The sequence below is a fragment of the Perca fluviatilis genome, chromosome 8 (assembly GCF_010015445.1).
Source record: "Perca fluviatilis chromosome 8, GENO_Pfluv_1.0, whole genome shotgun sequence".
Classification (NCBI taxonomy): Eukaryota; Metazoa; Chordata; class Actinopteri; order Perciformes; family Percidae; genus Perca; species Perca fluviatilis.
The window spans coordinates 19,069,667-19,081,729 of record NC_053119.1 but is presented as its reverse complement, the minus strand read 5'-3'; the positions used below and the strand labels follow the sequence as shown (position 1 = coordinate 19,081,729).

The following is a 12,063-nucleotide window of genomic DNA, read 5'->3' as shown; positions in this document are numbered from 1 at the left end:
AAACATAGTTGAACACACACCATTCTGTAATAAGGCACCATTATAAGTTGTTACTTTATTAATGATACATTATGAATAACTTATAACCATTAATAAGGACACCCATTGGGTTGCCAGGTTGTGAAAAATGCCCTCAACTGGTTGGACTTCTAAACTTCATTTTTGGAAAGGGCTGCTGACAATCCATTCGTTTTTAACACTTACAGCTGCAAACTTGATGATAAAAAACATGTATTACTTATGAACATTTACACTAATAATGATGGGTATTATAATATTAGAAAGGGAAAAACTCATGAACATTTTAAAGTTATATTGTACATATTTTTATAGTATCTTTTTCATATTTTTATTGTAATTTTCTATTCTGTATTTATGTTCTTGACTGCTGCAGTACTTTTCCTTTATTTTAATTTCCTCTTAATATGTTTGTTGTATGCACCAAACATTTCTTGTAGGCTAAGTTAAAACTTATAGGCCTAACCTTATTCAGATTCTAATGGATTAACAACACGAATAACTGCAAATACCAAATAGAAATAATTAACAGACAATAAGATTTTTTGGTGATTTTCAAATTATTTATCTATTAATGTCATTAGTTAGCCTACAACTTATATAAATCCTGTTTAAAATGTGCCTCGTTAGAAAGAGGAAGCCTAGGCTACCTTTAAACAATATTTTAAACAAAAAAACGATAATTTACTAGAGCGGGGCGCACTGGAGTAGATGCATTTTGGTGAGTTTTCTGTCATCACCTCCACCCAACATTCACTCAGACTGTACGGAGGTAAAAGCCGGTGCAAACGTCACGTGAGCACGGGGAGCCAATAGTCAGAAGAGTTTCAGGTATGTGTGGACAGGTGCAGTTGAGCGACTCGATGGCGGACCTGTTCGCAGTCAGTTCTACGGCTCTGCACAGTTACAAAACTTTAATAAACTAACAGTTTATGTGATGTAGCCTTACAAAAACTTTTCACTAGGGTTTATTTGTCACCTGAGGAAGGAGGAAGAGGAAGACTGCGGGTCATGGCCGTGATTTTAGTCGCTTTCATATTGGCGTTCACCGGGAAATGGGACAAGACTTCCCTTGCAGTCGGTAAGGATGTAGAAAATGAAGTTATTAAAGTTATTCACTTAAATGTACCTAGATATACTGGGAACTCCAGTTTGAAATACACTGTGGATTGGTTGATAGCTGTAGGATTCACCTCATTGTTTTTGATATATTTGTCCATTATAACGTTAGTCGGAGTCAGTTTTACGGGATGCTGGATGGGTAAACTCAATACCAGGTCAATGCACATGTGGTCAGTGTGCACCATGGTGTATACAGGTCAGTATCTTTCACGACGCAGTCACATGCTGTTGCCTGGCAACATGAGGACCAGACCGAACTTCGGACCCGGATGTGTGTCCCTTTGAGAAACGCTAAAAAGAAGAAGAAGAAGAAGAATTAAGCAAAAGGGAAACCAGAAAGGAACCAGAGAGGGCAGTTGTGCGGGTTATTTGTGGGTGTCACGAAGTGCACATGCGAGGAATATCTTGAAGAACAGGTCCAGGTTCAATAGGGCAGATCTCATTAGTTTTGTCTGAGATGTATTTTAAATCTGTCCTGATATAGGACTAGTTAGGCCTGATAGTAAGTTTTTTCATTGATTGAACATGTCCAAACAAACTTTTGTTAGTCTTTTTTTCTTTTCAACTAAGTCAGCAAAACACCCATTTGTTCAGTCAGACAAAGTGAAAGAGTAAACATGTTCACCTTTATGCACCATTAGACACTCACCCATTGCTAATAGCTACACTAAGCTGAACCCAGTCTTCTGAAGCTGCACAGAATGAATGCAAACATCCACAGATGGTAGGCAGTGTGTTTTTTAAATGAAGCAAAGGAAGCTTGTAGGTAGGCTATTGCTATTTGTTTCTTAATTATGTCATTATTGAAATGCATTTGTCCCTGAGTTGAGGGATCAAAATCAGTTTTGGGGCAGATAAAGTTGGCTTGTTGCATCCCTGATGTAAAGAAGACTGTGTAAACTCCCTCTGTCTCTATTTGTAGCTCAGACTTGTGTGAATGAGAGCGGGTTTAAGGAGGAGGTTCTCTATGTGGAGCAGCAGGGGCCTCCATATCGGCTGAAATGCCCTCTGGAGCCCGAGAGCTCCCCCCAGCCCAAGCTGACCTGGCAGAAGGACTGCCACCAACTCCCCACCCAGGAAGGGAAGGACTACCTGGAGTTTGCCAGCCTCGGCTTGCAAGATCAAGGGAATTACACCTGTATGCAACAGGGCAACAGCACAGCCTCATTCACTGTACGTCTCATAGTGAAAGGTAAGTATTATATCCATGTGTAAGTATGATGAAGTCATCTCAAACCTGAATCTGCAATTATGTGGCTCTCACAGTAAGGTGACATAAACGTAGGGTTTGTTTAAGGGTTGATGAGGCTGGCTGAACGTTTACGCCTGCAAAGAGGCATTTGGTTTCAGTGTGCCTTCCCGCTGCAGTCTCGGTCTGTGCACATGAAGGCCTCTATTGTCTGGAGTGCCTACAATGAGCACAGATAACAGTGGTATGTCTTTCCACAGAGTCCCAGTGCTCCAAAGTCCCAGAATTTAAACCAAATGGGAGACCAGACAGTCTCTATAGGAATGTGGGATCCTCTGTGACGCTAAACTGCACTGCTCTCCTCTGGGACCCAAGAGAAGAGCACTGTGACACCACGCTGCAGTGGAGTAAAGATGGCCAACCCCTCACCAATCAAACAAATTACACGCAGAACACCTCCTCATGGTGATTTAAAGCTTTTTAAAATATCAGCTGCATTTAAAAAAAAAAAAAAAAAAAAAAGAGTAAGATAAGTTTTCTGTCCTACTTATCAGGTCTCCTGTTGCTGGCCAACTGATGGTAAACAGTCTGCTGGTGATCAGCCTCAGAGAGCCGGATGATTTTGGGCTCTACAGCTGCACAGTGAGGAACATTTCCTTTGACTTCAGCCTGCCGTATTCAAGTAAGACAACTAAAGATACCTACGCAGGGTGTCTTACATTCTGCCCTGCATATTGTGTTATATTAAAAGATTATCAACCCAAAGATGAAAGACACACGTACACAAATGTGACCACATAGATTGGAGGATATAGATTGAAGGGAAAGGCAAGACTTCATCAATAAAGAGGAGCAGCAGTTATATATGTTATCTATATAACAAATCATAAAAATGTATTGTAGACATGATCGGTGTTTATCTAAACCTTTTTCACATCTTTGGAGCAGGAAGAGGTCAGCCAGCTCCACACGCTTTGTCAACTGTCTCACACCTGTTGATACCAGACAGACACATACATCTAGTCTGTTTTCATTTTACAGTGTCTTGGCAGGGAGCCTGGCCCAGCATGTAACCAGTCAGCATATGAGAATCCTTGTGATTGAGCTGTGAATTGAAAATGTGTACAGTACTGTTGTAGTTGCAAGGACCCAGTTGTACAGACACACACTACTTACTTACAGATTCCCTATTCTGAAGTTTGTGATGCTCAATTTGTTCGTGTTTTCCAGCGGGCCCCAACCACACAGCTGCTGTTATTGCAGCCATCTTCCTCCTCCTCCTCCTGGCCGTAGCTGCTATTGTGTACTGCAGGTGTCACCTGAACATCAAACTCTGGTACAAGAATGTCCACGCAGAATGTTACGGAGACAATGAACTCAATGGTGAGGCCTCTTAAGTTATATAAGGTTACTATTATCATGTACAAGACTAGTATTAACACCACTGGTATGTATGTGTCTCCATGTCTTCAGATGGCAAATTATATGATGCCTATATCTCCTATGTGAACAATGATCATGACAGGAAGTTTGTCAACTTTATTCTCAAACCTCACCTGGAGAATAAAAATGCGCACAAGCTGCACCTTAATGACAACGATATCCTACCTGGCTCAGGTAAGCTTTCTGTCTGTTGGTTTTTATAGGAATTTAGGGGAGAGTTGGAAATATTTAATCCATTGTTGGTTTTAATCTTCACAATCTCAGATTGTGCTGTCACTGTTATTCTGGGGTCTGCAACATGAAACATTTCCTCTCATGTTATTTTAAGACAAGTTAATCAAAACAAATGCCACATTTGAGACATTTGCAAACATATCTTCAATTTTCAAGCAACAATAATTTGTGTGACCATTTTCGATCTGTGTGTAAGCACTATTTGTGAACCAGGCTCCTGGGTACAAATTGTAATGTAACGCTGTCCATTTTTAACTATGCACAACAATATTATTTGTCTTCAGAACCTTCTGCAGAGCTGCTAATGAACATTAGTCGCTCTCGGCGTCTGATCGTGCTGCTCTCTTATGCTTACCTTGAGCAGGACTGGTGTTCCAATAACTTCAGGTCAGATAAATTGAATGTATAAACCACACTGTTCAAACAGCACTGTTTCAACTGTGGCATCATTACAATATAGTGTAGTACAAATCAAGTGTTGCTGCTATATCCTGTAGTGTCTCCACTGTTTCCTATCATGACACGCTGTGTGTTTTCAGACAGGGCCTTCTGCACTTGTTGGAGTTGTGTCAGCACGAGCGGCCCATCCTCATCATGTTGGAAGGTCAGTCCAAACGCATGAGCCCTGAGATCAAGCAGCTGCTCAGTGAGCACCAGCACCGTCTCACCATACTCACCTGGAGGCACAATTCTGTGGTAAGATCCACAATAATACCCATTAGTGCTTTCTGAGGAAACAAACAAAATGTGATACAAGTAATTTTAAACACCAATGTGTTTCTCTTTTGACAAAAAATACCTAAAGGTAGGAAGTAATATATTATGTAAAATGAATATATATATATATATATATATATATATATATATATATATATATATATATATATATATATATTTTATATTAGGGCTGTCAAAATTAACGTTAATTTTTGCGTTAATTTTTATATTTAACTCGTTAAAAAAATTAACGAAATTAATGCAGCTGTGTTTGTTTACTTCATGTGGCGCTGAGAAAATACGCCGTATCCATAAGAGCAGGCGGCGCTACTCTAGGAGGGATTTACCTGATTGAAGTAGGCCTACGGGCCAGTCAAGAGTTGAAACATGGACCAGTAAGATCCCAAAAGAGAAAAAAAGATGATGTGTTAGAATCCAGAAATGAATGAGCACGGCCTATAAACGGGACCGAGTACTAGTTCCGCGATATTTGTCGTCAGGAGAGTATGCGCCACGGTAAGCTGCTGTTTCGCTACATGCGCGTGCTGTGCTGCCGATGTAATGCGTACCGATTTGTTTGCTTGATAACTGTTACGTTGGTCACGCTGATAAAACCTTATTTGCAGTCTGATGTTTAACGCTGTCGACTTCGATAGTATCCGTGACTATATTCCAGTAAATGTTTGGTAATTGGTCTCACTGTCACACAAGCTACTTCCTGGTTGCGGTGCTGGAAGGGAAATGTAGTCAATCGCTTTACATTGGTAATGGATTGCTGTGCGCGCCAGCCGCTATCTAAAACTACACTCAATGTTTTCCCTTTAGGCCAACATACACCTTTGTGGTTTTGGGTTACTGGTTTAATGTGTAACATTGATATTGATGTGCATTTCTGTGTTTAGATATATGTGCTTTGCTTAGTCATTCAGATTAAACACTATGTATATTATAATATTTATGATATTAAGTACTGCCTAGATTGTAATTTATATTCTCTATATATATATATATATATATATATATATATATATATATAATATTATTATTATTATTCAGAATATGGTATATTAGGTATGTGGCTAATATTGGGGGTGGTGACAAAAATCTGCTCTCAAGTCGGACAGTTTCTAGCCGTTTCAGCAGCCTTCAGCAGGACTAAATAAGCCAAATTGTTGCTGCTGTTGTTCTGAAAGATATTAAACATTCTGAACTTAGCAGAACCTTTCCTTGTTTGTTTTCTCTTCATATTTGTAAAGTTAAGTGATTTAGCATTATTTAAATATCCATTACTACAAGCTTCAGTCTCAATTAAAAAATGCGATTAATCGCGATTAACTACAGCAAATTGTGCGATTAATTAGTTAATTTTTTTTAATCAATTGACAGCCCTAATATATATTGTGTTTCCCTTGAAATCACATAAAACATTCACATTACATTGAAATAATCATGTGAATAGACATGAATGTCTTCCACAAGATTTTTAGATCTCTAAAATAAATTTTAAGTATTTTATATATTCATGACTAAATAAGCAATAATCAGAATTTATGTTAAGAAAAAACTGACAATAAAAAAAACTAAGCAATTATAGAAATGTATTTCAGGATAATTATATAATATGAATGAATGAATTCAAATTAGAAATGTTAAGTATATACTATATATGGTGAAACATGCAGGTAAGTCTTCTGCAGTTGAGAGTTTAGTTCAGTTTGACTCTTAACAGCGTGGTGTAATGTGTTGTGTTTGGTTTCCACAGACTCCTTCCTCAGTCTTTTGGAAGGAGCTGGCTTTAGCGATGCCTCGCAGAGTCGTCTACCGCAGTGAGTCAGCGGGTGACCCTCAGACTCTGCTACAAGATGACAAGGACCCCATGCTGACCCTCGACTCCAACTACCTGGACTGCCGCTCAGACACTGACCCTGCTGGAGATCTGGGTAAGAACAACAGTCACTGGACAAGAAGAGCCCTCATTCCTAAAGTACTAATGTTCGGTTCACTCTTCACTGCACATGCAATTAAAAGTGATATATATTAAAGCTGTGCTATACCTAGACAACGTACTGAGGCAAACATGCTCATGTTTAACAACCATCTGAGTCTGATCCAAAGATGTAAATGCTTGTCAAAAGTTTGGCATTTCCAGTACTTTTTGTTGCATGACAAGTCTCCTGATAGACTTGTTCTCTTTTTCAGCACGCACTGTGCAATTGAAACTGACGTCATGTGAGACTCGTTTGAATCAACAAACATGGATTCAACTACAGTTAATCTTTAACTTCAATAATAGGAAATCATATCACATGATGAGCTTGCACATATTGGTCTATACCAGCTTGACTGTGATGTTTTGTATCAATACATGCCAGATCGATATGAGAGGCAAATGCTTTCGTAGCGCAGCCAATCCTAATCAGTGAGAGTGATTGAGACGCTAACATCTGAATCAGAATCCAGGAATCAACAGCAAACAAGGAATTTGACTCCGGTTAATCTTTGCTCTCAAAGTACAACACTCCCTTAACATATAAGAATAAAAAACAGAAGGACAGTGAGAAATATATATACAAATACTGTTAAGTATACAGTATAACAATACAATAGAATTTAGAAATTTACAAAAAATATACAATAACAATTGAAGAGATGGAAGGAATAGTGCAATATCAGTATGGTCTGAGATTTAAGATTTAAAGGTCCCATGACATGGTGCTCTTTGGATGCTTTTATATAGACCTTAGTGGTCCCCTAATACTGTATCTGAAGTCTCTTTCCCAAAATTCAGCCTTGGTGCAGAATTACAGCCACAAGAGCCAGTCCCACAATGAGCTTTCCTTAGGATGTGCCATTTCTGTGTCTGTAGCTATTGAGGAGGAGAGAGGGAGGGGCAAGGTGGAGGGTGGGGGGGTGGGGGGGTGGCCTTGACCAACTGCCACTTTGCTCCATTTGAAAGCCATGATGTCTCTCTCTCATGGGTTGGCCAAATTCTCTGGGCGGGCAAAGCAGAGAAAGGGGAGGTAACCTCGCTTGTTATGACCTCATAGGAGCTGGCTTGTTATGACCTCATAACAAGCAAGATTCCAGAACAGCTCATCTGAGCTTTCATTTTCTCAAAGGCACAGTAGGATACCCAGGGCTCGGTTTACACCTATCACCATTTCAAGCCAATTGGGGACCATAGGCAGGCTGGGGGAACTCATACTAATGTTAAAAAACCTCATAAAGTGAAATTTTCATGCCATGGGACCTTTTAAATATAAATACAGTGCAAGGCAATTCAGTGCAATGGTCAAATAATAACAATTATGTAATCGTAAGATTGAAAATATACATGAGGTAGATGAGCAGAACAGTGTTGATTGACTTTGTTCAGTGTTACGGTGGGGGGGCTAGGTTAGGGGAGTGATTTGCCTTAAATACCTCACAAGAAGAGTTGGTGTTGAGTTGAACAGTGGACTGATTTATTGCCTTTTATCAACCACAAAACACACAAGGGTTCAGTTTCTTGTCCTGCAACGAACACTCCTTTAAGTTAAGGAGTCAAAATACAAAGAGTTCAGTTTCTTGTCGTGTGTGTGTGTGTGTGTGTGTGTGTGTGTGTGTGTGTGTGTGTGTGTGTGTGTGTGTGTGTGTGTGTGTGTGTGTGTGTGTGTGTGTGTGTGTGTGTGTGTGTGTGTGTGTGTGTGTGTGTGTGTGGGGGTGTGTGTGTGTGTGTGTGTGTGTGTGTGTGTTTTCTCATGTCAGGAACTACTTTGGGGAGAAGGTGGCATTGTACTTCCTGTGGGGGTGGGGGTGTGAGAGATGCTACTACAACTACCTCTTACAGCTACCCGGGTAGAGCTTAGTGTGTATGTGTTCTTATCTGGGCTCTGAATGAATAATCAAGCTAGTCAGACGTCCTCTGTGTGCAGGTCCTACGGTCAGCCACACCGCATCCATGACTGTCCACAGTCTAGCTGCCTGGCTGGACTCTCCATCTCAGAATCCTACAAATCTGGTCTTTCAATAAAAAATAAATACACACATAGTTCAAGAACAAGAAGTAATTCTATTCTCTTTCTAATATTTGACCTAATTAACCTCTTTTCCTCATTAACAATACCTTTACAATGTATAACCAATAACTAAGGATATCATTTGATTACAATAAATGAATTACTATATATCATTACTTGTGGCATTTTAACACATTACTAAATTCATTATCTTTTACTTTTAACTGCAACATCCTTTTTTAACCATTTCTATACATAATTTTAATATGTTCCACAATAAACCATAACGTTAATTGACTTATCCCTACTAACTTATACATCAAATACTTATTTATTCATTCAGTCATTATTCCCAAGCCTTTACTGGTGCAAAATACAGGAGATCACAGATGGTCTCAACCATCTGTGATCTCCTGTATTTTGCACTCTTTGACTAACTGATGGTTTTGTGTGACAAGAAGCTTCGAGAAATTTGCAAACCAATTTGCTGGAAAACGTCAATGCTTCATGAAGCTTCCAGCACATTTGCACAGGAAGCAGTCTCAGTGGAAAAGGGAATTGCTGACCGCATGTAACGCTCTCTGAAGCTTGATTTATGGTTGTGCGGAGGCTCCACGCAGAACGTTCGCCGTAGCCTACGTGAACTGCCTGAAGTTTATACTTGTCCTTTGGTGTGTGCGTCGATCTCTTTAGGAAAATAGCAGGGCCGGCATAAATGTGTGCGTGGGGAGTGTGTGGTAGAGAGAGTGAGAGAGTGACGGTGATTAGCTTCGGAGTGAGTACCGACTCTAAAGTCATAGTGAGAGAAACAAAGTATCTCCCCTGTGCTTTCTGACCACGGTGGGAAATCTGTAGCAGGAAAAGATAATCGCTTTAAGCGTGATTTATGCTTCTACATAAATCAAGTCTAGATGCACAGTGTATTGCGCCCCGTGTGGGAACACCTGCAGCTACACCTCTAAATGACCAATTGGAGTTTAGTAACCTATATTTCGTGTGAGTTACACTTTCATGTCAAAGTAAAAGATCAGCATTTTGCAGACCGTAGATGAATAGATCAATACCACTTTTATATCCTGGCTCTGTCCAAAGATAACAAAAACCTAACGGTACCTTTTTAAAGCGTAATACGTAATATCGTAATATACACGTAATATCTTGTTTGTTTAATTGGCTCAGAAACAGAAGTGTATAGATTACAGGTTGTCTCTGGTTGCCTCACAATGACTAAAACATTTCAAAAAGTTACTCCGCCTGGACATCAAATAGTCCAGCACCTAACCCCACATAGTGTTTACACTTTGGTGGTGTTGAGCTGGCTTTAGAGATACTGGTAGATCGATTTATTTATCTTTGCACAGAGCTAGGCTAGCTGTTTGCCCCTGTTTCAAGTCTTTATGCTAAGCTAAGCTAACAAGATGCTGTTTTCACATCTAACTCTTGGCAAGAAAGCAAATTAGTATTTCACAAAATGTCAAACTACTCCTTGACTAGTCTTGAGCAGCTTTGCATGAAGCGTCATCTTGTAACTGTATAGTAAAAATGCATTTTACCCGGAAGCTTAAAGGAACACACAGACTTATTGGGAATTTAGCTTATTCACCGTAACCCCCAGAGTAATACAAGTCCATACATACCCTTCTCATCTCCGTGCATGCTGTAAAGCTGTCTGACGGCTCCAGCATTAGCTTAGCCCAGCACAGATCCTGCAGGTAACTGGTTCCAACTAGCCTACTGCTCCGAATTGTGACAAAATAACGCCAACATGTTCCTATTTACATGTTGTGATTTATAGAGTCACGAAGCGTGCATAAAACAATGTAACATGAGACACAGCCATCTTCTAACAGTAAACAAACTGGGAACTATATTCTCAGACAGGCTTGCTGCGAGCATATCACTCCGCCCAAGTACTATATTCTTCCGCCGACAGAATATAGTTCCCGGTTTGTTTACAGTTAGAAGATGGCTGTATTTTCATGTTACGTTGTTTTTTACACGCCTTGTCACACAAATCACAACATGTAAATAGAGGAACTATGTTGGCGACATATCACAGCAGTAGGATTACTGGAACCATTCACCTGCCTGTTCTGTGATGGGCTGATGCCGCTGGAGCCGTCAGACAGCTTTACAGCACGCACAGAGATGAGAAGGGTATGTATCGACTTGTCTAACTCTGGGGGTTACGGTGAATAAGCTAAATTCCCAATAAGTCGGCGTGTTCCTTTTTAAATTGATCTCTTCCTGTAGGGGCAAAAAAGAATGTGACCAAAATCATAATTTAATTTGAAATTTAGAGGAGATTTTTCATTTACATAAAAAAATCTTGCAGTGAACAATATAATGCATTTGCATTCATTTGGATACATGTTTCACCTTTTCTCTCTCTGCTGCAGGGCTCCGCCTCCCTGTGTACAAGGCTCTGGCCTTTAAAGCTCCAGTCCTCCCTGCTGCTCCCATCACTGTAGCTGAGCCCAAATCCTCTGAAATCGACGTGTCGGATCTGGGACTACGCAACTATGGAGCCCGCTCAGACTTCTACTGCCTGGTCACTGAGGAGGACATTTGACCCACACTCCTCTCACTTCTACTGACTTCTAAAAGTTAACTGCATGGAGATCCACTTTAGCTTTGCTTTATAGTTATCTAAGTCAATATGGTAAATAGTATTTTTCTTTTTATATATATGTGTACAGAGTTGTTAAAATCAAGGTGTTACGTTTTTCTGTTTCCTTTAACCAAAGACTTTTTTTTTTATGTATTTCTTTTTTAAGAAATGATCAGAAATATTTGTGTCAACCAGGAAAAGAAGTAACTTTTGATTGTCATTTCACTGCCAACATCTCTCATGAAGTCCCCGGCAGAGGGCAGAGTAACGTCAGATAAGATGAAGCAATTCTGCTTTGTCATAATTTGACAGCTTACAGTACACAGAAGTTAGGGGAGAGCCAAAATAATTGTTACAGTATCTTAAAGTCAGATTTGAACACAGAACACACCAGTCAACTGAAGCAGGTAAACGCTCATGAACGAAAACTCAGTTTTTGATCTCTGTAAAGGTGGAGGCTTTGTGTGTGATGTAAACACACCCTGATAACACAGCAATCGCACAAATAAAGCAGTTTGACAAAATACCTGCTTATTTCTCTCTCTAGGGACTGATGATCTTTTTCCTCATGGTGTAATGATTACCTGCGGTGAAATAAGAGCTTAAATAAGGGTGCAGCAGAGGTCTGGTGTTGTTCCTGTCTGAGCAGGAGCAAATATGTAAACAGGGAGTGGCCACCATTTCACAATGTTAGTGTCACTTTATCAGCCACAGCAGACGCTGCGGCACAC

The 12,063-nt window shown here is 39.9% G+C and overlaps 1 protein-coding gene across 3 annotated transcripts; it reads left to right on the top strand.

Moving 5' to 3' along the window:
• The first annotated feature begins 844 nt into the window (after nucleotides 1-844).
• Nucleotides 845-11,858, top strand: sigirr (single immunoglobulin and toll-interleukin 1 receptor (TIR) domain). 3 transcript variants are annotated; one of them, XM_039808725.1, is made up of 11 exons: nucleotides 845-1,099; nucleotides 1,250-1,336; nucleotides 2,063-2,332; nucleotides 2,590-2,794; nucleotides 2,884-3,011; nucleotides 3,560-3,712; nucleotides 3,803-3,946; nucleotides 4,291-4,393; nucleotides 4,546-4,702; nucleotides 6,486-6,663; nucleotides 11,121-11,858. In XM_039808725.1, exons 1-11 carry the CDS (start codon nucleotides 1,030-1,032, stop codon nucleotides 11,291-11,293), a joined length of 1,668 nt encoding a protein of 555 aa, XP_039664659.1. In that variant the 5' UTR covers nucleotides 845-1,029; the 3' UTR covers nucleotides 11,294-11,858. The 3 variants fall into 3 exon arrangements, with proteins under 3 accessions (XP_039664659.1, XP_039664660.1, XP_039664661.1); XM_039808726.1 differs by lacking the exon at nucleotides 1,250-1,336 and having other exon boundaries at nucleotides 847-1,099; XM_039808727.1 differs by lacking the exon at nucleotides 845-1,099 and having other exon boundaries at nucleotides 1,250-1,906.
• The last annotated feature ends 205 nt before the right edge of the window (nucleotides 11,859-12,063 follow it).